General features: G+C 40.5%; 1 protein-coding gene across 11 annotated transcripts in view; it reads right to left on the reverse strand.

The window, feature by feature from the left end:
• The window catches only part of LOC140481473 (disks large homolog 2-like), a 956,164-nt gene that overhangs the window by 768,682 nt on the left and 161,708 nt on the right, over positions 1-25,774 (reverse strand). The window contains exon 1 of one of the 11 annotated variants that reach the window (XM_072577708.1): positions 5,353-5,647. The exons of the other annotated variants lie outside the window; for them this stretch is intronic. Coding sequence (XP_072433809.1) covers positions 5,353-5,442 — 90 coding nt within the window. The 5' untranslated portion in view covers positions 5,443-5,647. Of the gene's footprint in view, positions 1-5,352; positions 5,648-25,774 lie in introns of those variants that run through there. 11 annotated transcript variants of the gene reach the window in all.

A 25,774-nucleotide genomic window follows, 5' to 3' on the forward strand; every position in this document is an offset into this window, starting at 1 on the left:
ATCTCACACAACTCTTTCAAATTGATCTTTAAAACTTATCACAAGTCTATTTGAATTCCATGCGTTATGAATTTGACAGATCATATATAAACGTTACTCAGTGCTTGATCACTATGTTGCGAAAGTAAGTTACCTTGCATTCATGATAACAAATCACTTTTTAATCTCAATTGTTAACAATTTAATCTATAATTAATTAGAGATTAATTTTAAAAATTCAATTTATATGAAAGAAGGAATCTTTTGCAGAGAGCACCTTAACCTCAACTTTGAGGTTTTGCCTCATTCATAACTCAGTTTTTTTCTACAATCAGATATAGATAGGGAATTCTCTTCTGTTCAAGTGTTAAAAGAGCATCATGCTCCCTCGCCAACATTTTTGTCTCTGACCTGCTGCAGTGCTTTAGTGAGACTCAGTGCAACCTGGGAAAGCAATATCTACTTTTCTGCTTGGGGACCCTGCAGCATTCAGGATTCAATAATTTTAGGGCCTGAACACCTTCTATCATGTCTTTTACCTGTCCTACACCCCAATCCCTGTCAGCACAAGGGCTACTTTCAGCACAGCCAACCCATTTTCACCTACTTATAATCCAAAACATTAGCTTTTCTTCCTCCCTGGCTTACCATTATCCATCCCCTTATGCGTTTAACTATCTATCTCTCCCCTGGGCTCCATCTCTATCCATTGCTTACTCCTGTGACAGCAAACCCTACCCCAACTTGCCCAATTCCCACCACCCCACCCCCATGTTCAACATACATACCTGCAATATATTTCCTAGCTACAATCAATTTAAGAAGGGTCACTGGACCTGAAGCATTAAATTTGCTTTTCTCCATGCAGCCAGGCCCAAGTTTCTCCAGAAATGTTTGCTTATGCTTCAGATTTCCAGCATCTACAGTTCTTTGTTTTATTTTAGTGACTATTAGGGTATTAGATGGGATCAGTTTTTATACTGTAGCTATTCACAATGTATATTAATGAGCTTCATGACAGAACTAAATACAATACCTCCAATTTTGCAGATGACACAAAGCTGGGTAGGAAGCTGAGTTGTGAGTGATGCCTTATTGTGATTTGGACAAGTTAAGTAAATGGGAAAATCATTGCAGATGAAGCTTAATGTTGATGAATGAGAGGTTATCCACTTTGGCAGCAAAAACAGGAAGCCAGATTATTATCTGAATGGTGCTAAATTGGAAAAGGGAGGGGTGCAATGAGACCTGGATGTCCTTGGATATCAGTCATTGAAAGTAAACATAGAACATAGAAAAGTACAGCACAGAACAGGCCCTTTGGCTTACGATGTTGTGCCGAGATTTAATCCTAATGTAAAATATAGTAACTTAACCTACGCACTCCTCAACTCACTGCTATCCATGTGCATGTCCAGCAGTCACTTTAATGTTCCCAATAACTCTGCTTCCACCACCACAGCTGGCAATGCATTCTATGCATTCACAACTCTCTGCGTAAAGAACCTTCCTCCTAATATCTTCAAACTATGACTTCTCATACCAGTCAATCCTGCCCTTGGAAAAAGTCTCTGGCTATGTACACCTCGATCAGGTCTCCTCTCTTCCTCCTTCTCTCCAGAGAGAGAAGTCCGAGCTTATTCAACCTCTCTTCATAAGGCAAGCCCTCCAGTCTAGGCAGCATCCTGGTAAATCTTCTTTGCACCCTTTCCAACTCCTCTGTCTTTATCCTATAGTAGAGCGACTAGAACTGGACACAACACTTGTAGAGCTGCAGCAAAACCTCGCCGTTCTTAAACTCGATCCCCCTGTTAATGAAAGCCAAAACACCATGTGCTTTCTTAACAACCCTATCCACTTGGGTAGCAACTTTGAGGGATCCATGAACTTGAACACCCAGTTCCTCCACACTGCCAAGATTCCGGTCTTTAATCTTATACTGAAAATGTATTGCTGGAAAAGCGCAGCAGGTCAGGCAGCATCCAAGGAGCAGGAGAATCGACGTTTCGGGCATGAGCCCTTCTTCAAGAAGGGCATTCGAGTTCGACCTTCCAAAATGCATCACTTCACATTTATCCAGGTTGAACTCCATCTACCATTTCTCAGCCCAGCTCTGCATCCTGGCTATGTCGCGCTGCAGCCTGCAGTAGCCCTCTATACTATCGACGACACCTCCAACCTTTGTGTCATCTGCAAATTTACTAACCCACCCCTCAACCTCCTCATCCTAGTCATTTATAAAAACTACAAAGAGCAGAGGCCCAAGAACAGAGCCCTGCGGGACCCCACTCAACACTGTCCTCCAGGCAGAATACTTTCCATCTGCAACCACTCTCTGCCTTCAGTCAGCCAGCCAATTCTGAATCCAGATAGTCAAATCTCCCTATATCCCATACTTCTTGACTTTATGAATAAACCTACCATGGGGAACCTACCAAATGCCTACCTGAAGTCCACATATACCACATCCACTGCTCGACAGAAATCTATAAAATTTTAACAGGACTGAACAGGTTAAGCACAAAAAGTATATTCCCAATCACCAAGAAATCCAGAAAAAGTCTAACAATACAATGCATGCCAATTAGAACTGAGAGGAGGAGAAATTTATTTAACCTGACAGTGGTGAGCCTGTGGAATTCTCTACCACAGAAAGCAGCTGAGGACAAAACAATGAATGCTTTCAAGGAGTTAGATATAGGTCTTAGAGCTAAAGGGCTGAAAGGTTATGGGGAGAAAGCAGGAAGAGGGTACTGACTTAAACAATCAGCCATGATCATAGTGAACGTCAGATCAGGCTCAAAGAGTCGAATGGTCTATTCCTGCTCCTATGTTTCTATCAGCAGACCTAGAAAAGGAAATCTATAACTTGGACGGCATTTAATTATAATCCCAATCACGGATTTTTGGGATCCCTATGTCAACATGTCTGTGACTCTTGGCATGAAATATTTTATGAATCTCCTCTTCCATGCTGTATATCAAAGTTTCCTGATCATTTGATTTTGAGAATGCCATCAATCCAATCTATATGAAACAAGAAAATTGTTGGATTAAATGTACACAGTTTAGTTCAAAATATCTTTAAATATAGTATCCCTTTCCTTAAAAAGATTAACATAACACTTCACTGTTGGCAATATTTTACTGTTACTTATTATTGATGGGTGAAAGTTGATCGCTAATACCTCTCAATCTTTTCCATATAGGTGCAATAAGTTCCTAACATAATTTTCTTTTTCCTTGTTGTATCTGGGCTCTTTCAGTACTAATAATAACTGCTGCGATCTGTGACTCTTTTGATGACATTTGTGAATAGTGTTGAATGAGGATACTGTTTTTGCTGAGTTTTCAATGAATTTTCAATTTTTCTGACTCAGTAATGAAACCTCTTATCTCTCTTCAGACCTCTTAGAAACGTACAAGATAGGTAGCCATCATATGGTCAGTTATACATTAACTTTTCTAGCAAATAACTTTTGCCTCAAGAGATTAATTGTTGCAAAATAACACATTCAAATGGGCCAACGTTTCATAAAATATTTTTTGTTAACATTAGTTTCTTCTAATGTTAACATCTTGTGGAATTTTGTCATGTGATTCCTATTTCTACAGTGACTTGGGTGGTAATAAAAATGTACATTTGTGCGAAATTTTCTTCGTATTATTGGTTTTAATGTAGCACGCAGACATCTTAATTTGGCCCCAATGTTTAGTTAATGAATTTCACCTGTGAATTCTCCCAGAATTTACAACACTTCATTACAATAATTGTATGCAAGTAAATGACAAAAAAATCTAATAGTATCTTCCCATATCATGTATAAAGATTCGGTTATCCCTTATTTGAATGTATGAATGTATATTTCAAATACCTTGCCGCAATATTATTCCTAAATTGTTATGTTTCCAACATGCTGGATTTGGGTCTTTAAATAGGTTTAAAGACCTATTACAATTGACAAACATTAAATATATAATTCTCAAGTACAATCCAAATGAAAACAAAAAATTTCAGGCTTTTTTTACAGGAACTTGTTTTGTGTTCTCGATGCCCTTCCTCAGAACTTGCCAATTAGATTTTAAAATGATATAAATGGTGAAAAATAACTGAATCCTGGGTATGTTTTGCACATACAGTCACAGTTGTATGTACACAGTTGAATGCAGCATGCAAATAAGATAGATTGTTTCCATGACAATGAGGAAGAGGAGCTTTGGCAAATTGGAAAATATGATTTCAGTTATTTATAGTGACTGCAGGTCAATAAAAATGCCACATTTATAAAACAGATTAATTCCAGAATAATTTTCAATGCCATTGCAGCAAACCTTCTGCAATAATATTGCATTTAAAAACAGTCAAGGATGTCATAATACACTATTCGTATAAATGTACTAGTAGCTAAACTACAGCACTGACTGGTACTCATGGAAACAATTCTGTTGTTACAAGACAGAAACAAAATTGAGTTACTGAAGTATCAATTAGAAAGATCTAAAGTTAATGTACAATAGAATCATATAAATCACCTTAATATTTCTTCCATAATAATATTGGCATTTTTAAAGCATAATATACACAGAAATTGTGTTTCCATGAAGCTAAACGCCTCAATAGGTCTACATTATACATTCTGTCCAAATGTCTAGCCTGCTACTTCCTCCAATCATTTGGAGATGTCAATAAGATTTATAGCAGAGCAATCATCTTCAGCTAAATTGGCAAACCTACAACTTAGACTGAAGTTCCAGAAATAATTAATTTGTCAATCCAACTCCATGAATGTTAAATCAGAGATCTGACGCTAATACATCATAAGCAACAGAATAGGTGTCACAGCTAAGCTTCACTTTTATCAATTCATAAATTAATAATCTTGGCAGTAGCTCATTTTGATTCCCGTACATCACTATCCAATTATTTCAGCCGTAAGATCTATATCTTATCACCTCATTTAATAAATTCTATAAAATAAAGAAAAATAAAAATGCTTTTAAAAGTCTAACATAAAATTCTAGGGTATTTATGCAATCTCCCAGCATAAGCCATGTTAACTGTCAGCTCTGGCCTACCCTGGCTTATTTGAGACTGATTTTTTTGTTCATCAGCACTTTGATAACACATGAAAAATACACAACAGCAGGGTAACAGAATAGTTAAAAGGACCTGTACAATGAGGCTAGTACAACTGTGAAAACCTGACTAATAAATACAGAGGCACAGAATGGTCAGAACCAACTGAGTTGCACCACCTGTTCGTCTAGCAACTGTAAACTCTTGCTTTTAATAAACTGTGAAAGACAGACACTGATGGTTTCCAGCTTGTTTACATGTCTCCAACTGCACAATTGCTTTGATCTAGTCCTTACCTTAACCTTGGTTCTCACTGCGCAGTAACATGCAAAAAACATTGCAGTAGGCAATGAGCATATGGAACAGTGACCAGCTTCCTGGTACATATAGTTAAGACCAAATACAGGAGCTTCAGTAAGGTAGAGATGCCTCTGTCTTCTGTGGGCATTTGATACTGTATTGATCGTGATTTTAGTAACCAAAACAAAAAAACATTATTTTATAAATAAATTCCACGCACTGACTGAAATCTATAAATGAAATAAAAATACAATTGACAATTCCAATATTGCTGCAGAAGAATATCCTTGCTTCCCAGTTACTGTGGCAATGAAGACCGTTGATCTATCGTAATACAACAGAAGGGAAGAGAGTATGCTCCCACTGATAACATACTGGTTTAAAGAAAACAAGGTGGAGATTTTCCCAAAAAAATTCTGCCACAAATTAACTGTTAAATGGTCTTTTGAATGCATTTAAAGGTATCATATAGCAAATCACATCATATTAGCTTCAGTTTTCTGAAAATAACTGTCATTAAAATATATTTTGTAAATGCTGATTTTGATTTTACTTTGTTAAAGATTAAATTCAATTCAGCAATTGTAGAAAAACTGAACTACAGCTAAAAATATTTAGCCACTTGGCTAATATGGTCTTGTTAGGAAGACACAGTTTGGACTTGGAAAATGTGTTATCCATGTCCTCATCCAAATTAAGTCACAGTCCATTGTCACTCCTGCAGTTAATGATTTACATTCACTCAGTTCAGCATTGTCTCAATGTTAAGCACTCAACCTGTTGTTCAAATCCCTCCATGGCAATAAACATACCTCTGCAACCTTGTCCATCCCTTCAAGAATTCTGTGTTCCCTCAATTATGAGCACTTATGTATTCCTAATTTCATTCATTATACCACTGGCAACTATGATTTCAGCGAGCCAAACTCAAGCCCTGGAAATGCTTTCTTAAACCTGTCTACCTCTCTACCTTTCTCTCATCCTCTAATTTACTCTTTAAAATATTGCTATCGTGACTGAGCTTATGATTTTCTGACTTAACATTTCCTTTGTAATTCACTAGTAAAGTATCTTTGGTCCTTTTACTACATTACAGGTAATCGATGTATGCAAGTTGCTGTCGTTGTGACATGCCATCATAGAGAAAAAGACCCTTCAGCCAGTGTTTGTACTGGTCGAAAATGAGCTCCCGATGCGGTCTCCTCTACATTGGAGAGACTGGACGCCTACTCGCAGAGTGCTTCAGAGAACATCTCCGGGACACCCACACCAATCAACCCCACCATCCCGTGGCTGAACATTTCAGCTCCCCTCCCACTCTGCCAAGGACATGCAGGTCTTGGGCCTCCTCCATCGCCACTCCCTTACCACCTGACGCCGAGAGGAAGAACGCCTCATCTTCCACCTCGGGACTCGTCAACCCCATCAATGTGGATTTCACCAGTTTTCTCATTTCTCCTCCCCCCACCTTACATAGTTCCAACCTTCCAGCTCAGCATCGTCCTCCTGACCTGTCCTACCCGTCAATCTTCCTTCCCACCTATCTACTCCACCCTCCTCTCAGACCTATCATCTTCATCCCCACCTCCATCCACCTATTGCACTCTCAACCACCTTCCTCCCAGCCCCACACCCCTCCCATTTATCTCTCCACCCCCAAGGCTCCCAGCCTTATTCCTGATGAAGGGCTTTTGCTCGAGATGTTGATTTTCTTGCTCCTCAGATGCTGCCTGACCTGGTGTGTTTTTCCAGCACCACTCTAATCTTCTACTAAATCCTGGTCACCTGACATTACTGTGTTCACTGACCTACACTGGTTCCTTCTCATTTTTCTTTTCAAATCTCTCAAAGACTCAACCTTTGCTTTCTCTGTAACTTGTGCCAATCCCAAGATTCACCAACATGCTTCCATGCACCTCGTTCAGGGCTCTAATGTTCTACCACTGGTGACTTGCAGTTGCCTCTACTCTAAGCTTTTGAATTGCCTTCCTACAACACTCCTGCTCTCCACCTCATTTTCCCTCTTAACGCAACTATAATCAACTACTTCTCTGGCCAAGCTTTTGGTTATCTGAACTCCTTCCTAGATTTTTCCAGTTGGATCACAATCCCAACATTAAGCTCAGATCTGGTGATGAATCTGCAAGTGCCACTGATGAGACATTAGATACAGTGGACATTTGTGTATACTTAAACCTGCATATGTTATTATATAATGGCAAGAGCTGGAATATGCACCACAGGTCAGGACACCCAACACTGTGAGCCCTGGAAGGTTGTTGATATGCAGTAATCAGTCTGGGGTAGACTAGATATTCTTACATCAAGTAGCCACTTTCTGGCTAGTTACATGGCTAAAAGATTGCTCGAACAGCCAACAGGTGCAAGATGGACACGCCATAACTACTGCCAGGTAATAGGCATTAACCAGCATTGTTGTTGGGCATGGTCACACAACAAACAGCAGAATGAGCAGTAAAGTTTGCAGTTGTAGCATCTCTCAGTAATGGGATACAGTGCCTGCAAACCACATGTGTGCAGTCAACAGTACCATGGGAAAGTCTTCTTTCTGTTCCATGATAACAATGAAGTGCCCTTTGTGAAAAGAATGGGTACGCAATGAACACACTCTGCAAGCAAAACACATCCACAAAACTCTAGTCACTCTCCCCTACATCAAAGATATCTCAGAAATGACTGCCAGACTACTTAAACCCTTTGGGATCGTGGTAGCCCACAAACTCACCAACACACTAAAACAGCAGCTAATGAACTTGAAAAACCCTACATAGACAACAAGCAAAACTACTACACCATTTACAAAATACAGTGCAAGAACTGTAACAAACACTACATTGGACAAACAAGCTGAAAACTAGCTACCAGGATACATGAACATCAACTTGCCACAAAATGACATAACCCTCTCTCACTCGTATCCTTACATACAGATGAGGAAGGACACCACTTCAAAAAGGGACAACACATCTATCCTAGGATAAGCCAACCAGAGACACATACGAGAATTCCTAGAAGCATGGCATTCCAACAGGAACTCTATCAACAAACACATTGACTTGGACCCCATTTACTACCCCCTGAAAAAGAACAGGAAATGACATTACTGTAGGAAATGAAATCACCACAGGAAATGACATCACCAACCCAAAGAAACCCAAACATATAAATAGAAAGCAGGAATCATCAGCAGTGCTTCGTCCGGAGGCTCACTGAAGATGTTACCTAATATGGTGACGAAACTTCTGAAGATAAACCTTCCAGCTCAGCAAGCAAACCTACATCCAGAACCTCAACCTGAGCTATAAACATTCTCAAAACTCGCTAGCTTCTGTACTCCTTTGGTTCTCTGCAGAGAATGGCAGACATCTACTATGCCACTCAGGACTGGGAATGTGTGGTGTGCTCAGAATTCTTTCAGTAGCACTAATACCTAAACTCTTCAATTGGAATAAACTCGTTCAATATCTCTATACCTCCACAAACTCAAATGAAACCTTAGAAAATGACTAGCCTGCAAGTTATTGATTAATCCTTTAAGAGGTGTTGGCAGGAGCCCTTTAATACTTTTGAATGCATACACAGCTGTGAACATTTCCTTGCGTGTCAAAGTCTAAAATAGCAAGGCAATGTTAGATTCTAGCTGACATTACAACCTACCTACTCTGCATATTTATTTCCATGCTCACCCCTCAACAAGGTGGTAGTTAGCACAAAGTGTTCCAGAATGGCATGGATGTAATTTTGCTACTAAATTAGTACACGTTGCCCCAAAACCACTGGTGCTACAGAGCCAAATTCTGTAAACAGGAACTTTGAGCCAAAAGAAGCTTCCAACCCACAAGTCCAAAATAGTTAAATATGGCAGCAGTTTAACAGTGTTGTATATGATAAATTAGATAACTTAGGAAATAAAAATATTGCATGTGGCAAAAAAAGGTACAGGAAGGTACAGGTACAGGTCTTGCAGATACATTTGAAATGCTATTTCTCAGTTTTCAAAACTTTCTTAAGAGGCAAGAAAATGTCTTTCTTACTGCAATTTTTTATTCTAAATTAATAGCATGTGATTGAATGCTGCTAAGGTCTGCCAACTAGGTTCAAATGGTGCAAAATTTGTGTAAGTTGAGTTAAGGAACCACAAAGGTAAGAAAACCATAATGGAAGTTACCTTATTTCATATACTGCATGCACTCAGATACAGTCCTGTATCATGAAATAAGGTGTGGGCGGCACGTTGGCACAGTGGTTAGCGCTGCTGCCTCACAGCGCCTGAGACCCGGGTTCAATTCCCGCCTCAGGCGACTGACTGTGTGGAGTTTGCACGTTCTCCCCGTGTCTGCGTGGGTTTCCTCCGGGTGCTCCGGTTTCCTCCCACAGTCCAAAGATGTGCAGGCCAGGTGAATTGGCCATGCTAAATTGCCCATAGTGTTAGGTAAGGGGTAAATGTAGATGTAGGGGTATGGGTGGGTTACGCTTCGGCGGGGCGGTGTGGACTTGTTGGGCCGAAGGGCCTGTTTCCACACTGTAAGTAATCTAATCTAATCTAAGGTTCATGAGCTTATGACACAGATTGAAATTGGCAGGTACGATGTGGTGGGCATCACGGAGACATGGCTTCTAGGGGATCAGGACTGGAGCTAAATAACCCGGGATATACATCTTATCGAAAAGACAGGTAAGTGGCAGAGGGGGTGGAGTTGCCTTGTTAGTTAAAAATAAAATTAAAGTCAATAGCAATAAACAAAGTAGGTTCAAAGTAGGTAATATTAGTAAAGATTGTAAGAGTTACTTTAGATATATAAACGGCAAAAGTTGACATTGGACCACTGGAGAATGGTGCTGGAGAAGTAGTAATGGGGACCAAAGAAATGGCTGAGGAACTGAACAAGTGCTTTGTGTCAGTCATCACAGTGGAAGACACAAGTAATATCCTAAAAATTCAAGGGTGGAGGGCAGCCGCGCAGAGATGAGTATGATGGCCATCACCAAGGAGAAGGTGTTAGAAAAACTGAAAGGTCTAAAAATGGACAAATCATCTGGACCACATGGGCTACACCCTAGAGTTCTGCAGGAGACAGTGGAGGCTTTAGTAGTGATCTTTCAGGTATCACTGGAGTCAGGGAGGATCCCAGAGGACTGGAAATCACTAATGTAACCCTCCTGTTTAAGAAGGGGCCGAGGAAAGATGGAAAATTACAGACCTCAGTCATTGGTAAGATTTTGGAGTCCATTGTGAAGGATAAGATTTCTGAATACTTGGACATGTATGGTAAAATAGGGCAAAGTCAGCATGGTTTCATCATGGGAGGTCATGCCTGACAAATATGTTAGAATTCTTTGAGGGGGTAATGAGCAGATTAGACCAAGGAGAGTCAATGGATATTATCTAGCTAGACTTCCAGAAGGCTTTTGATAAGGTACCGCACAGGATGCTACTGAGTAAAATAAGGGCCCATGGTGTCAGAGGCAAGATACCAGTATGGATAGAAGATTGGTTATTTAGCAGAAAGCAGAGAGTGGGGATAAAAGGTTCCTTCTCAGGATGGAAGCCGGTGACTAGTGATGTTCCATAAGAGTCGGTGCTGGGACCACAATATTTTACTTTGTACATAAACGATCTGGATGAAGGAACTGAGGGCATTCTGGATAAGTTTGCAGATGATACAAAGATAGGTAGAGGGACAGGTAGTTTTAAGGAGACAGGGAGACTGCAGAAAGACTTAGACAGTTTAGGAGCGTGGGCAAAGAAGTGGCAGATGAAATACAATGTGGGAAAATGTGAGGTTATGTACTTTAATAGGAAGAAGAGAGGCATGAACTATTTTCTAAATGGGAAGAAAACTCAGAAATCTGAAGTACAAGGGGATTTGCAGGTTCAGTTGTTAGGAAAGCAAGTACAATGTTGACACTCATCTCAAGAAGACTAGGTTATAAAATAGGGATTGTGGTTCTGAGTCTTTACAAGGCTATTGAGGACCACATTTAGAATATTGTCATCAATTTTGGGCCCCAGATCTCAGAAAAGATCTTTTGGCCCTGCAGCGGGTCCAGAAGAGGTTCACAAGAATGATCCCAGGAATGAAAGGCTTAACATATGAGGAATGTCTGAGGACTCTGGGACTATACTCAATGGAGCTCAGAAGGATGAGGGAGGATCTGATTGAAATTTTCAGAATACAGACCAGCCTGGACAGAGTGGATGTTGAGAAGATGTTTTCATTGGCAGGAGATATGAGGACCCGAGTGCACAGCCTTCGAATAAAGGGAAGACCTTTTAGAATGGAGATAAGGAGAAACTTCTTTAGCCAGAGAGTGGTGCATCTTTGGAATTCATTGCCACAGAAGGCTGTAGAAGCCAGGTCATTGAGTATATTTAAAACAGAGATAAATAAGTTCTTGATTGCCAGGGCAGCATGGTGGCTCAGTGGTTAACACTGTTGAAGGGTTATGCCCAAAATATCAACTCTCTTGCTCCTCAAACCTGCTGTGCTTTTTCCAGCACCACACTTTATCAATTTTGGAAAACCTATCAGCCATGATTGAATGGCAGAGCAGACACAATGGACCCAATGACCTAATTTCTGCTCCTATGTCTTATGGTCTCATTTGTATTGGAGACTAGTACATTAACTTAACTGTACTTTTCAGAATACGTAACTGCTGCGCCATTGCACTAAGTAATTCAGACATCTCAGACGATTTTCTGATCTCATTTAAATGCAATTTATTTTCTTTTTGTGTAGGATAATCAACTGGCAATAACATCAGTCAACTGTGGCTTTGCTCTTAGAACAAAAAATAGTACAGCACATTACAGGCCCTTCACCCTCGATTTTATGCTGGCCTTTTATCCTACTCTAAGATCAGACTAACCTACGTACCCTTCATTGAACTATCTTCCCTGTGGCTATCCAAGAGTCGCTTAAATGTTCCTAATGTATCTGACTCTACCACCACCTGCTGGCAATGCATTTCACACACCCACCACTGTGTAAAGAATCTACCTCTGGCATCTCCCCAAAACCTTTCTCCAATCACCTCAAAATTATGCCCCCATGTGATAGCCATTTCCACCCTGGGAATAAGTTACTCACTATCCACTTTATCTATGCCTCTCACTATCAAGTCACCTACATCCTTCTTTGCTCCAAAGCCCTAGCCCCCTCAACCTTACTTCATAAGGCACACCCTCCAATCCACGCAGCATCCTGGTCAATCTCCTTTACACTCTCTAAAACTTCCACATCTTTCCTATAATGAGATGACTAGAACTGAACACAATATTCCAAGTGTGGTCTAACCTCATGGCTCTTAAACTCAATCCCCCTGCTGATAAAAGCCAACACACCATACACCTTTTTAACAACCTTATCAACTTGGATGGCAACTTGAGGGATCTATGGATGTGAACCCCAACTCGTTCCTCACAGCCAAGAATCCTGCCTTTAACCCTGTAATCTACAGTCAAATTTAACCTTCTAAAATGAATCACTTCACACTTTTCCAGGTTGAACTCCATCGGTCACTTCTCAGCCCAGCTCTGCATCTTGTCAATATCCCATTGCAACCTATAACAACCTTCCACACAACTACCACTCCACCAACCTTTGTGTCATCAGCAAACTTACTAACCCACCCTTCCACTTCTTCATTCAAGATATTTATAAAAATCACAAAAAGTAGAGGTCCCAGAACCGATCCATGCGGAACACCACTGGTCACCGAGCTCCGGGCTGAATACTTTCCATGTACCACCACCCTCTGTCTTCTATGGGCCAGCCAATTCTGTATCCAGACAGCCAGATTTCCCTGTATCCCATACCTCCTTACTTTCAGAATGAGCCTTCCATGGGAAACGTTATCAAATGCCTTGCTAAAATCCATATACACCACATTCACTGCTCTACCTTCATCAACGTGTTTTATCACATCTTCAAAGAATTCACTAAGGCTTGTGAGGCATGATGCTGACTATCTCTAATCAAACTATCTTTTCCAAATAATGATAAATCCTGTCTCTCAGAATCCTCTCCAATAATTTGCCCACCACTATGCAAGACTGACTGGTCTGTAATTCCTAAGATTATCCCTATTTCCTTCCTTGAACAAGAGGATAACATTTCCCACCCTCCAATCATCTGGTACTACTTCAGTGGACACTGAGGACACAGATCATCGCCCAAGTTTGTCCATTTTAAAGCAAAAAGTGTCAGGAGTAAGGGTGATATTGCCATTACGGAGACTTGGCTATCACAGGGGCTAGAATGGCTGTTGGATGTTCCAGGGTTTAAATCTTTCAAAAGAAATAGGGAGGGAGGTAAAAAAAAGAGGTGGTGGAGTGGCATTGCTAATCAGGGATAGTATAATAGCTGTAGAAAGGTATGTCGTTGAGGAGAGATTGTCCACTGCGTCACTATGGGTGGAAGTCAGAAACAGGAGTGGAGCAGTAACTTTATTAGGAGTTTTCTATAGACCCCCAATAGCAACAGAGACATGGAGGAGCAGATTGGGAGGCAAATTTTGGAAACATGCAGAAGTAACAGGGTTGTTGTTATGGGTGACTTCAAATTTCCTCATATTGAGTGAAACCTCCTTAGTGCAAATGGTTTGGATGGAGCAGATTTTGTCAGATGTGTCCAGGAAGGATTCATGACCCAATATGTAGATGGGCCAAATGGCCGACTCTTATTGTTGTGTTACTTAGTCCACAGCCTTCGAGCTTGCTCTTGTGTTTTGATTCAGCATTAGAAAGGCATTGATACAAGAATAAGAGAGTAGTTAATTACTGAGCCCTGGGAAAACCTAGCACTAGACAAACACAGAACACTAGGGAAGCTCAACAGGTCAAGAGAGAAACAGAGTTGGTATTTCTCATATTGTATGACTCCAACAGTTCTAAAAAACTGAGAAATTCTACTTCTCTCTCCAGATACTGCCAGATCTGCTGAGTTTCTCCAGTGTTCTCTTGGTTTGTTCCAGGTTTCCAAAATTTTGCCTTTGTCATGAGAAAAAACTTGGTACAGATTTCAGTGATGACTAACACCAATTGTAACCCCTGTTCAGAAAAACATCACAGGATACTTTAATCCAAAATGCATCATATCACAGTCCATTGTGCCAACTACTGACAAAGTGTTTTCCATATGCAGTAACAATGACAATCAGTGCTGTTTTATATTAAATGCACAGAGCTTATGTTCGAATTGATATAGAAATTTTGACTGAAGCTTCTACTACTACTTCCAGTTGGTCTGACTCGAAGAAGTGAATGCTTTCAAATTAATGTTGAGGTGACATGCAATAACCCTATCTAGCAGCCTTTCTATGTAGTTCAACAGCTGACGGGTCATTCCTGGTGTCACTAGATTCTTTGCACAGTTTACAAACCATTCTAGCCACAATCAATCTCCAGAATCTTGAGAAATCGTTCAGTAGCAACTATCATGTGAAAGACCTTTCAGTATTAGGAATTATTTGTTAGGACTTTGTTGAGCACATATTTGACAACATCAACCTCTACTAAGGCCTTCTCTCACATACCCCCTAACATTGGTTCAAAATTAGAAACTGGTAAGGCCTAGGCATTTGCAGAGTTTATCAATGCATTTGTATCTGCAACTTACAGGGACTGCATGCAGAAGTCACAAGAATTCTCTGTGTTTGAACATAATGGTCTATCTCCTGCATGCGCTACTGTTAAATTCCTCACAATTTGGCTTTGTGTTCCTCCATCTAAGAGAGATGACACAAATTCAGCCTCTGAACATTGGTGAAATCAGATGGCAACATTGGTAAAGTCAGATAGCAACACTTACTTTTTTTTCAATTTAAGGAAGGCAAAATCCAATGCAAATGCCACACCTGAAGTTGCCCCTTATTAGTGGTAGCAGGATGATCCCTGCCAATACATTATTTGCTGGGTCAGCATCTGCTTTGGAGCTTCTGAAACCACATGTCACCATGACAACAAATTCCTGCCCACGGAAGCTTTCTTCATCTGCACTGATTCTCAGCTATAGTTTCTTTCTAACTTGTCATGATTGACTTTTAGGGCTTTTGCATCTGTTCTGATATCAGACCCTACTAGTCTCTTTATCTCCATCTAACATAATATTGAGAATATAGTCATCTTCCATCTTGTGTACATACTCAAGACTGTGAAAGCTTCTTGGCTTGATTCATGCCTATACATTCAACATGTGTGCACTAAAAATGATTTCTTCATTGGTGACTGTGTCTTCCGTGTGATGAAGAGGTGGTGTGATCCACACTGTGGGCAGAAGTTTTGTTTTCTTTATGGTTGAGTGGGCTTCACTGTTCACAGTAATGTGCTAAAGATAGAGACCTTGTGGATATGCATTTTGGTCCTGTGGGTTAGTTTGTTGTTTTTCTCTGCTGTTTTTTTTAAATCAGATAATATTTATTATTGTTTATCTTAGTATTTCCTCTATAGCTCCCTTTTGTTCTACTGCTCTTAATTTTGCCAATCAGTATAAAATTTTCTATTTTTTTTTCTTAAATTTATGTGCAGAGAATTGTAATTCTGTGCATGTTCTCTTGGTGACCATTTGCAAACTTCATCTTGTATGCCTCCTTTCCTCAAAACTTCCTCAGTAGTTGTATGTGTTATCTAACTAACACTTAGCTTGCATCTGAGAAATCATAGGCTTGATTTTGAGAATGACCCACTGCTTGGCCCATGGATGAAAATTCTGACTGCCTTTAAAAAAGGCTGCTCCAAAGTGTTAACATGTGGAAGGTTAAATATGTCTCAGTGGAAGGATGGCCCATCCTTGAGAACTGCCAGCCAATGAGAGTTGTTGTTCTTGCATTCACAGAAGCACCACAAGTCAATCGTTGGGGCTGGTGGTATGACAAGCAGTCTCAAAGTGTCATGATATCAGATAGAAAGACATCCAGGGATTTTTTGGGATGAGGCACCCTTGTATGGGAGGTAAACTGGCCAATGATGGAAGGTCAGCTCAGAAAAGAGTACAATATTAGTTTACGGGGAAGGCAATTGCCCCTGCTGTGCACAGGTCACTCCCAAAGAATGTGACCAATCCCTTTCCATCATGTCTTTTCACCAACTTAAGAGAAAAATAGCCTTCTCACTCTCATCTGCCTTCATAGACAGTGCATTTTGTATATTTTCTAATCAGTCTATTCAGATGTGTTACAACAAATTCCTGGACTGGAGATACATGGATTCCCTGACTGAAAGCCTGAATGGCCAATCCTCTAGATTGGCGGAGAAGCTACCCTTGACTTACTGCACCCAGATTCCCTGATGTGGGCCTGTGGGGACCTCAACGGGGACTACTCCCTTAAGATTTGAAACATGGCTGCTTGTTTGCTGCACATGCAGTGAGTTTGCTACACAAGGTTCTGGCACATTGTGCATGTGTCAGATTGATGTTGCACACTAACATACAATAAGATATCCACTCCCTTACAGAGATTGTGAGCAAACAATCAAGCTGCCTAATTGCGAAACAAAGTGACACGACACGACACAAGTGCTGTGAGTATGCAGGAGGGCACTGCATGAACAAGCACTATCACAGCAAGCGAGAACCTTGAGATGTAGCTTAAATCAATCTGTGATGTGGCCCTGTCCACGCACACAAATTGAAATTGCTGCTGCTTTCAATTCTACTTGCCGGTGCACCCTGTAATGCATGCCAGCACTTCCCAAGCAGCTTGATAGTGTATCGGAGAAGGTGCCATGGTGGTCATCTCAGGTTGGCAAATATTGAATACCAACGTCCATGGATGAGTGCAAGTACTTGTGGATCATGCCTTGAGCTGAATGTTAATGAAGCAAGTTGGGCCACTAACAAAGCATTTAACAAGCAATAATATTCTTTTAATTAGCAAGAAACCCACTACAACAAACACAGAGCATGCTGGAGAAACTCAGCAGGTCTGGCAGCATCTGTGGAGAGAGTAAGCAGAGCTAACATTTTGTGTCCAATATGATACATTTTATGAAGAGTCATACTGGACTTGAAATATTAAATCTGTTTCTCTCCACAAATACTGCCAGACCTTCTGAGTTTCTCCACATTCTCTGTATTTGTTTCAGATTTGCAGCATCCACAGCATTTTGCTTTTAAGACACTCATTGTGCCATTTGTCAAAAGTGTACAAGATGAAATAGGATGTTTCCAGCATGGATTTAGGCCTCGCTGAACTTTTTGTCCAATTCTGCCCCGAATCTCAATACTGCACACATCACTTAGACCACTAAGATTCTGCCCAATGATTAAAATCAAATACAAAGCCAAATTCAGGTGAAAATAAGCAAAAAGGCTATGAGAAGGAAGTACGGTGGCTCAGTGATTATCACTGCTGCCTCACAGCGCCAGGGACCTGGGCTCGATTCCAGTCATGTCTGTGTGGAGGTTTGTACATTCTCCCTATGTCTCCATGGATTTCCTTCGGGTGCTCCGGTTTCCTCCAACAATGCAAAGATGTGCAGATTAGGTGAATTGGCCATGCTAAATTGCCCAGTGTTCAGGGTGCATTAGTCGGGGAAATGTAAAGTAATGGGAAATGGTTCTGGGTGGGATACTCTTCGGCGGGTCGGTGTGGACTTGTTGGGCCGAACGGCCTGTTTCCATACTCTAGGGATTCTATTTCTATGATTTCCACAACAGCAACATGTGCCTTAACAAACATTTGCTGAATGGAATTCCTACCTTTATATATTAATAAGCTATGATGCAAATTGTCCATTCATAATGTAACCAGGATCGACAGATGCATTCTCCAGAGAAACTGAAGTACAGAAAATACACAGGCTGGAGCACAGAGCAGTAACCCAGTGAGGAATTGAGATGATGTCAAAAAATACAATGGTGAAGATCAAAGTGTTCATCAAGAACATGTTAATTATCCGTTGTAACCATAGCAACTTGTAACTAATAACTGCTGCTATGCTTCCTTTACTGCTGGAACTGCAAACAATGGATTGATACACAGCTAACACAACTTAGCGAGATGGTTCTGAAGATCCTAGTCTCCATAGCAACATTTCATAGTTTCACAGAAAAAGACCATAATAACTGAGTAGTGCTTTATCAGCAAAAGATACTTGAAAAGAAAGCAATTTGAACATATTGATGTGAATGCTGTAGAAGGAATAATAGAATAAACTGGAAGAGATTTGATAGAAGTGTTCAAAAATCACAAGGAGTCTCGATAGCGTCAATAAGCAAACATGTTCCTATTGGATGATATATTAAGCTAAGACCCATTCACCCACTCTCGTGGATGTTGGCACTACGTTGCAAAAAAAAGAACATCTATGGTGTTTTGGTCAATATTTGGCTTGGTCAGGAGCTGTAAGCATTTAGGCAATTATATGACGGTAGTGAGGGAAGACACAGAGCTACTTTTTGCTGGGACTTAGAGAGAATTGGGGACGGGGGGGGGAGGAGAAAGCTGCAAGAGAGATTGTGGGGAAGGAGGCTGTGGGGTGTGTGTTTCGGGGGTTGTGGAGGAAGGTGTTAAGGGGTTGCATGAGTGGGAGGGGAAGAATGCTGCAAGAGAAGTCTGTAAGAGCAGTGAATGGAGGGAAGCAGCAAAGATTCAAGAATGGTTTTAAACCCATCAGCAAAAAAAAAACTCAGGTAACTGAAATCACTTAAGTTATGAATCCCTTACATTGTGGAATCCTTGGCTTAATATTGAATAAGTATAAGCATTATTAACTATATGGGAAAAACATAGTGGATGCTATTGAAATGAAGAATGTCTTGATAGTTAAATTTAAATCTGAGATTGAGATTGAAGATGCATTAAAAGTGTTGATAACTTCCTAGTTAATGTATTGCACCTTTCGATATATGTAACGGTAACACGTGAGCTGTGACTTCACCAGTCTGTGGAATTTGCATGCAGGGTCTTTGGAACTCCTTGTCAGACAGAGCAGTTCGGCCAGATCCTCCGCTGTACATTTATGGCTGTAATAGTATATTCTTGATCAGTTGAATTAGGGTTAAGGAGAAAATGCAGGAAAGTGGACATCAAGAATATCTGATCAGCCATGATCCTGTAGAATGGTTGATCAGCTCGAGGATCCAAATTGCCTCCTCCTGTTCCTATTTTTTATGGTAATGCCATTTTGTGTAGAAGAAATGTGCCAGCTATTTTGAAATAAAGCTTGTTTTAATTCTAACTTATGTCTGTTGTCTTGTACTAGTTTAAACACTGTGATGTATAGATATTATTGAAGACCCTGATGACCCTTTCCAGTTCTGCTTTCATATGACAATAAATATTCCACAGATTAACACAAATACAGTTGTTATTGTTACAATATAACTGCATTGGTGCACGTGATGCGATTCAAAGCAAGTATTAGGAGCATGTCTCAACCTGAAAAATTATTTCACCATTCTGAATTTACTTGGAACTTTAAAACAAAATAAAAGAAACTACAACCTATGAACAAACAGCAACGGTAAACTGTCAATCAAGTGTGAGTAAATTAATAGATACAAATTACACTGATGTTCAAGCTCTGTCAACACCTGATGTGACTCAAAATGAAAAACAAATGTATAAAGATCCATCAATAATAACAGAGTGCAAAGGTAGCCAGAGAGGCTACTGAATACTAGAGATAGGTTACACAAAAAGCTCATCTCAATGGTCTAGAGTTCCAGTCCATTTATAACAAAACAGCAAAAAAAACAACAAAACCTAGTCCTCCCCCTTATGACTAAACAAGCATGCCTCACCCATTGCGCCTCATACACTCCATGCAAACCTATACCTTTCTATTTCCTGCAGTCACCTCTCATGTTCTGTGTCTACTCACCCTCCATGGCCTCATACCCCACCCTCCATGCCACACTCATCCATATGGCCTTTACACCCTCAGTGTCAACTCATGCCAAACTTTGACCTCCCTCACATCACCCTTTGCTGTTACAACTCGCCATGCCAACACATCAAAAATCTTCCACAGGCAGGCTTCAGGAGCCATGATGAGATGAAATAAATTTTAACTAGTTATTACGGATGTCACTATATTAAAAATATCTCATTGATAAAAACCCAATTCAATATACTTAATTCCTTTCAGGCTCATATCAAAAAGTTAATAAATTGCAACTAACACTTTTTCTGAATTGAGAATCACAGCACATTGTTTTATTCTTTAAATTGTGAAGCTACTTACTTGGTAGAACAAAATTTAAATGTTGGTAAAAGGGGACGAATTCATCTCGCATATGTCAGACTAGATTTCAGGAACAGACTTAAAAAGCAGGACACCAATTTATATAGCATGACAGGAAGGTGCCGACTGGTTGACCCACCATTGGCATTGGGATACAAAAAGAACAATTAACCATCTTTAGAGAGTCTGCACTGTAGAAATCTCCAGGCTGTGATAATTTGTAGAAATCCCAGGCTGACAGAATTGCAAAGAGCTTAATGGGCCATGAGAGCTACAAAGATGTTTTCAGGCCAGAGATGAAAATAAATCATGAAGTGCTTAATAATCTAAGAGGGGGCAGGAAATTGTCATTTCAGTGAGAAATAAAAGAGTTAAGATAGGAGTGATACTTTCCTGGAATTAAGTAACAATAAGGAATATTGCTGGGAAAATAATCTATTTGCTTGTATGCTATACTCTTTCTAAATTTTCAAATTAATATAAATAAAGCATTGTTCTTTGTTATGTGATAAATGTGCGTTCTCTGATAAAAGAAAATCTGCAGCCTCGTCTGAATATGTTTATTTAGTGACCACCACAGTTACTAAACTGATGTATCAAGCAGGTTATATTCTATGACCTGACTTGCCCAGTACTGTCATCAGCCGAGATCATTTCATAGATAGAATTGCTACAGTGTGAAAGCACACCATTCAGCCTACTGAGTGTGCACCAACCCATTGAAGAGCATCCCACCTAGAACTACCACCCTACACTATCCCTGCCACTGTGCATCTCCCCTGGCTAATCTACGTAGCCTGACAATTTAGCATGGCTAATCCACCTAACATCTCTCGACTATGGGAGGAAACCACAGCATCTGCAGGAAACCCACACAGACAAGGGGACAACTCCACATAGACAGTCGCCAGAGGCTGGAATCAATCTCGCATTCCTGGCACTGTGAGACAGTAGTACTAACCACTTAGCCACCATGCAGCCCCTAATATAACACACCAAGCCAATTATAACAATTTTGCAAAAAAAGGCTCTCGTTTTTGTGATCCTTAGTGGGGCCAACAACATAGGAAAAAGTAGGCAAGAGGATTTATTTACAGCGTACCAGGATCGAGGAACTAAAGAAAAATACCTCAAGGGTTCTCATCTATGGATATTGATGTGAACCACTGTAAACTGGTAAGGGAATAAGCAAATTCAAAAGCCAACATCTGCCAGGAGTGTTGTTGAACGAAGGAGTCATGAAACACGGATACCAGCACAGACAAAAAAGAAACTGAACTATTGGATGAGCTGAATCCTCTTGGAAAGGATGGATTACAAGAATTAAAATGAGTAGGTGGAGGTGGTGGTTCAAGTAGAAAAAGTATAAATTAATATCTTTAAAACAAAAAATGTAGAGAAATGAGTATAAGATAGAAATTGCACCACAGAAATTGACAGGAAAGGGAAAACTTAAAGATGCAAATTAAAACAAGGTAGACAAATAAACTCAAGACTTAAACATTCACACAGAAGCGCACCTAGGAAGAGTAGCTCAAATAAGACTTCATTTTACAAATGCATGGAATATAATGAACAAATTCTTTTGAATGTAAATGGCAAACTTAACTTTAACAGTGTCATAACTCTTCTTAAGATATGGCTGCAAGGTGGTCAGGACCAGGGACTTAAAATGAGCTAATAATGATATAAATATACTGCAGCCGAACAGACTAGCTAAATGGACAGATGGGTGGCATTTGGCAGATGGCATTTAAACAAAAGAATGAATAAGGAGAGGGTGAAAGACAAGGCTGGTAGGTGTAGGGAATACTGGACAACTAGAGAAATCAAGGCTTTGGTCAAGAAGAAAAAAGAAAGCATATGTCAGGTATAGACAGCAGAGATTGAGTGAATTATTAGAAGAGCATAAAGGCAGTTGGAGGGCAAAAAAAGAGGACATGAGATAACTTTGGCAAATAGAGTTAAGGAGAATCTAAATACATTAAGGTAAAAGAGTGACTAGGGAGAGAATAAAGCTCTTCAAAGATCAGCAAGACAGCCTACATGTGCAATCACAGGAGATGTGGGAGATACTAAATGAATATTGTGCAACAATGTTTACTATGGAGAAGGATATGGAAGATATAGAATGGGAGGAAATAGATGGTGACATCTTGAAAAATGTCCATATTACACAGGTGGTGGTGCTAGATTTCTTAAAACACAAAGGTAGATAAATTCACAGGACCTGATCAGGTGTACCCTAGAATTCTGTGGGAAGCTAGGGAAGTGATTGCTGGGCCTCTTGTTGAGGTATGTGGATCATCGCTAGTCAAAGGTGAGGTGCCAGAGGATTGATGAGAGCAGAGTGGTGGATATGAATACATGGACTCAGTAAAGCGTTTGATAAGGTTCCTCATGGTATACTGGTTAGCAAGGTTAGATCACATTGATTACACGGAGAACTAGATATTTGGATACAGAACTGGCTTGAAGGGAGAAGACAGAGTGGTGGTGGAGAGTTGCCTTTCAGACTGGAGACCTGTGACTTGTGGGGTGCCACAAGGATCTGTGCTGGGTCCACTGCTTTTCGTCATTTATATAAATGATCTGGATATGAACGTAGGTGGTATAATTAGTAAGTTTGTAGATGACACCAAAATTGGAGGTGTAGTGGGCAGCGAAGAAGGTTACCTCAGTGTACAACAGGATCTTGATCAGAGGGGCTAATGGGCTGAGGAATGGCAAATGGAGTTGAACTGAGATAAATGTGAGGTGCTGCATTTTAGAAAGGCACATCAAGACAGGACTTATACACTTAATGGTAACTCCCTGACGAGTATTGCTGAACAAAGTGACCTTGAAGTGTAGGCTCATTGTTCCTTGAAAGTGGAATCAGCAGTAGATAGGTCAGAGTATTGAGTACAGGAATTGGGAGGTCATGTTGGGACTGTACAGGACATTAGTTAGGCCACTTTTGGAATATTGCATACAATTCTGGTCTCCTTCCTATCAGAAGGATTTTGTGAAACTTGAAAAAGTTCAGAAAAGATTTATAAGGATGTTGCCAAGGTTGGAGGATTTAAGCTATAGGGACAGGCTGAGTAGGCTGGGGCTGTTTTCTCTGGAGCGACGGAGGCTGAGGAATGGCTTTATAGAGGTTTACAAAATCATGAGGGACATAGATAGGTTAAATAGATAAGGTCTTTTCCCTGGAGTAGGGAGTCCAGAACTAGAAGGCATAAAATTAAGACAAGTGGTGAAAAGTTTAAAAGGAACATTAATGGCAAAGGGTGGTGCATGTATGGAATATGCTGCCAGAGGAAGTAGTGGAAGCTGATACAATTACCACATTTAAAAGACATCTGGATGGTTATATGAATAGGAAGGGTCAAGATGGATATGGTCTAAGTGCTGGCAAATTGGACTAGATTAGGTTAAGATTTCTGGTTGGCATGGACGAGTTGAAACAAAGGGTCTATTTTTAAGATGTACATCTCTGACGCGAAATAGTCAAGATCTTTTCCCTGTGGTAGGGGAGTCCAGAACTAGAGGCTATAGATTTAGGGCGAGAGGGAAAAAAAATTAAAAGGGACCTAAGGTACAACTTTTTCAGGCAGAGGATGATGTGTGTATGGAATAAGCTGCCAGAGGAAGTGGTGTAGGCTGGTACAAATGCAACACTTAAAAGGCATCTGGATGGGTATATTAAAAGAAAGGGTTTAGAGGGATATGGGCCAAGTGCTCACAAATGAAACTAGATTAGTTTAGAATATCTGATTGGCACAGAAGAATTGGACCGAGGGGTCTGTTTCCGTGCTGTACATCTCTATGGCTTTAAGTGATGCAGATGTGATAATGCAGATCTTAGATTAGATTAGATTGCCTACAGCATGGAAACAGGCCCTTCGACCCAAAAGGTCCACACCAACCCTCCAAAGAGTAACCCACCCAGACTCATTCCCCTACATTTACCCCTGACTGATGCACCTACCACTATGGACAATTTTGCACAGGCAATTCATTTGACCTGCACATCTTTTGGAATGCGGGAGGAATCCGAAGCACCCGGAGGAAACCCATGCAGTCATGGGGAGAACATGCAAACTCCACACAGACAGTCGCCCAAGGCCAGAATCGAACCCAGGTCCCTGGCGCTGTGAGGCAGCAGTGCTAACCACTGAGCCACCATGCCGCCCTTATCTTAAGGGTGTCAGCAGCAAAACAGACTGGGTTTCATGTGCATAGATCTTTGCAAGTAGTAGAATATATTGAGGTAATAATTAGCAAAGCATATGGATCTTCATGATGAGAGATAGTAGTCAGAATCTTATAGTGGCCTGAAAAAGCTGGATTATGGCCAGATTTGGGACAGAATCAGGCAAGAAATCTGGAGAGGTCCATTTCAAAACTGGAGCTACTCACTGCAGCTTTTATGTGAGTTTCGCATGAGGCATCAGCAAGTTGCCAGTAAAGGGGATTATAGTTTGTTAAACAGCATATTAACATCACAACTTGCCTCATTAGTATTCAGCTTCTTATTTTACCAAACGTGCTTACACTTAGAATTCTCAGCAAGCAAGTAGAGTAAGTAAATTCAGTTCACTACTGGCTGGGAGGAACTTCCACGATGGATACTAAACAATAACATCTCAGAGCATGCTACAGGGGCACTGGCCACATACACCCCACATCCATGGTTTTGGGCATCCAACATCTGTAAGCTTCAAAAAGCCCATGTAGCCCATCTCCAAAGCACTTGTGGTATGTTTCTGCAAGTCAATACAACATCAGCAGCTATTATTATAAGACTATTGCAAGTACACAGTCCATTCAGGGATATGTACCCAGCCAATGGACTGGACCAGCCTGCATTTCCGATCTATGCACTTGTTGTCATTGCACACTCACACTTGGTGTCCCTAGATGGTCACAGTAACCTTGCTTTGCATTGACTTTCCTTGGCTGTTTTCACTTTGACCTTCAGCCAAAGATATCAGGTTCACAGTACTACTTTATGTTCCTGGCCTTAACATAAAGCCAGGAAGCTTATCAAGGTTGTCAGCAGACTTTAGTCAAGTCAAGAGAGATAGCATATGCTCAGGAAATACTGGAACAGTAAGTCAATGGCAGCCTCTGATATCAGTCCAAGGGTTTGGACATGGTCAATCAGCCACTCAGGAATCATAGTCAGGATGATCTCCACGAGGAGGGATGAGAGA

Source organism: Chiloscyllium punctatum, chromosome 9, assembly GCF_047496795.1.
Source record: "Chiloscyllium punctatum isolate Juve2018m chromosome 9, sChiPun1.3, whole genome shotgun sequence".
Lineage (NCBI taxonomy): Eukaryota > Metazoa > Chordata > Chondrichthyes > Orectolobiformes > Hemiscylliidae > Chiloscyllium > Chiloscyllium punctatum.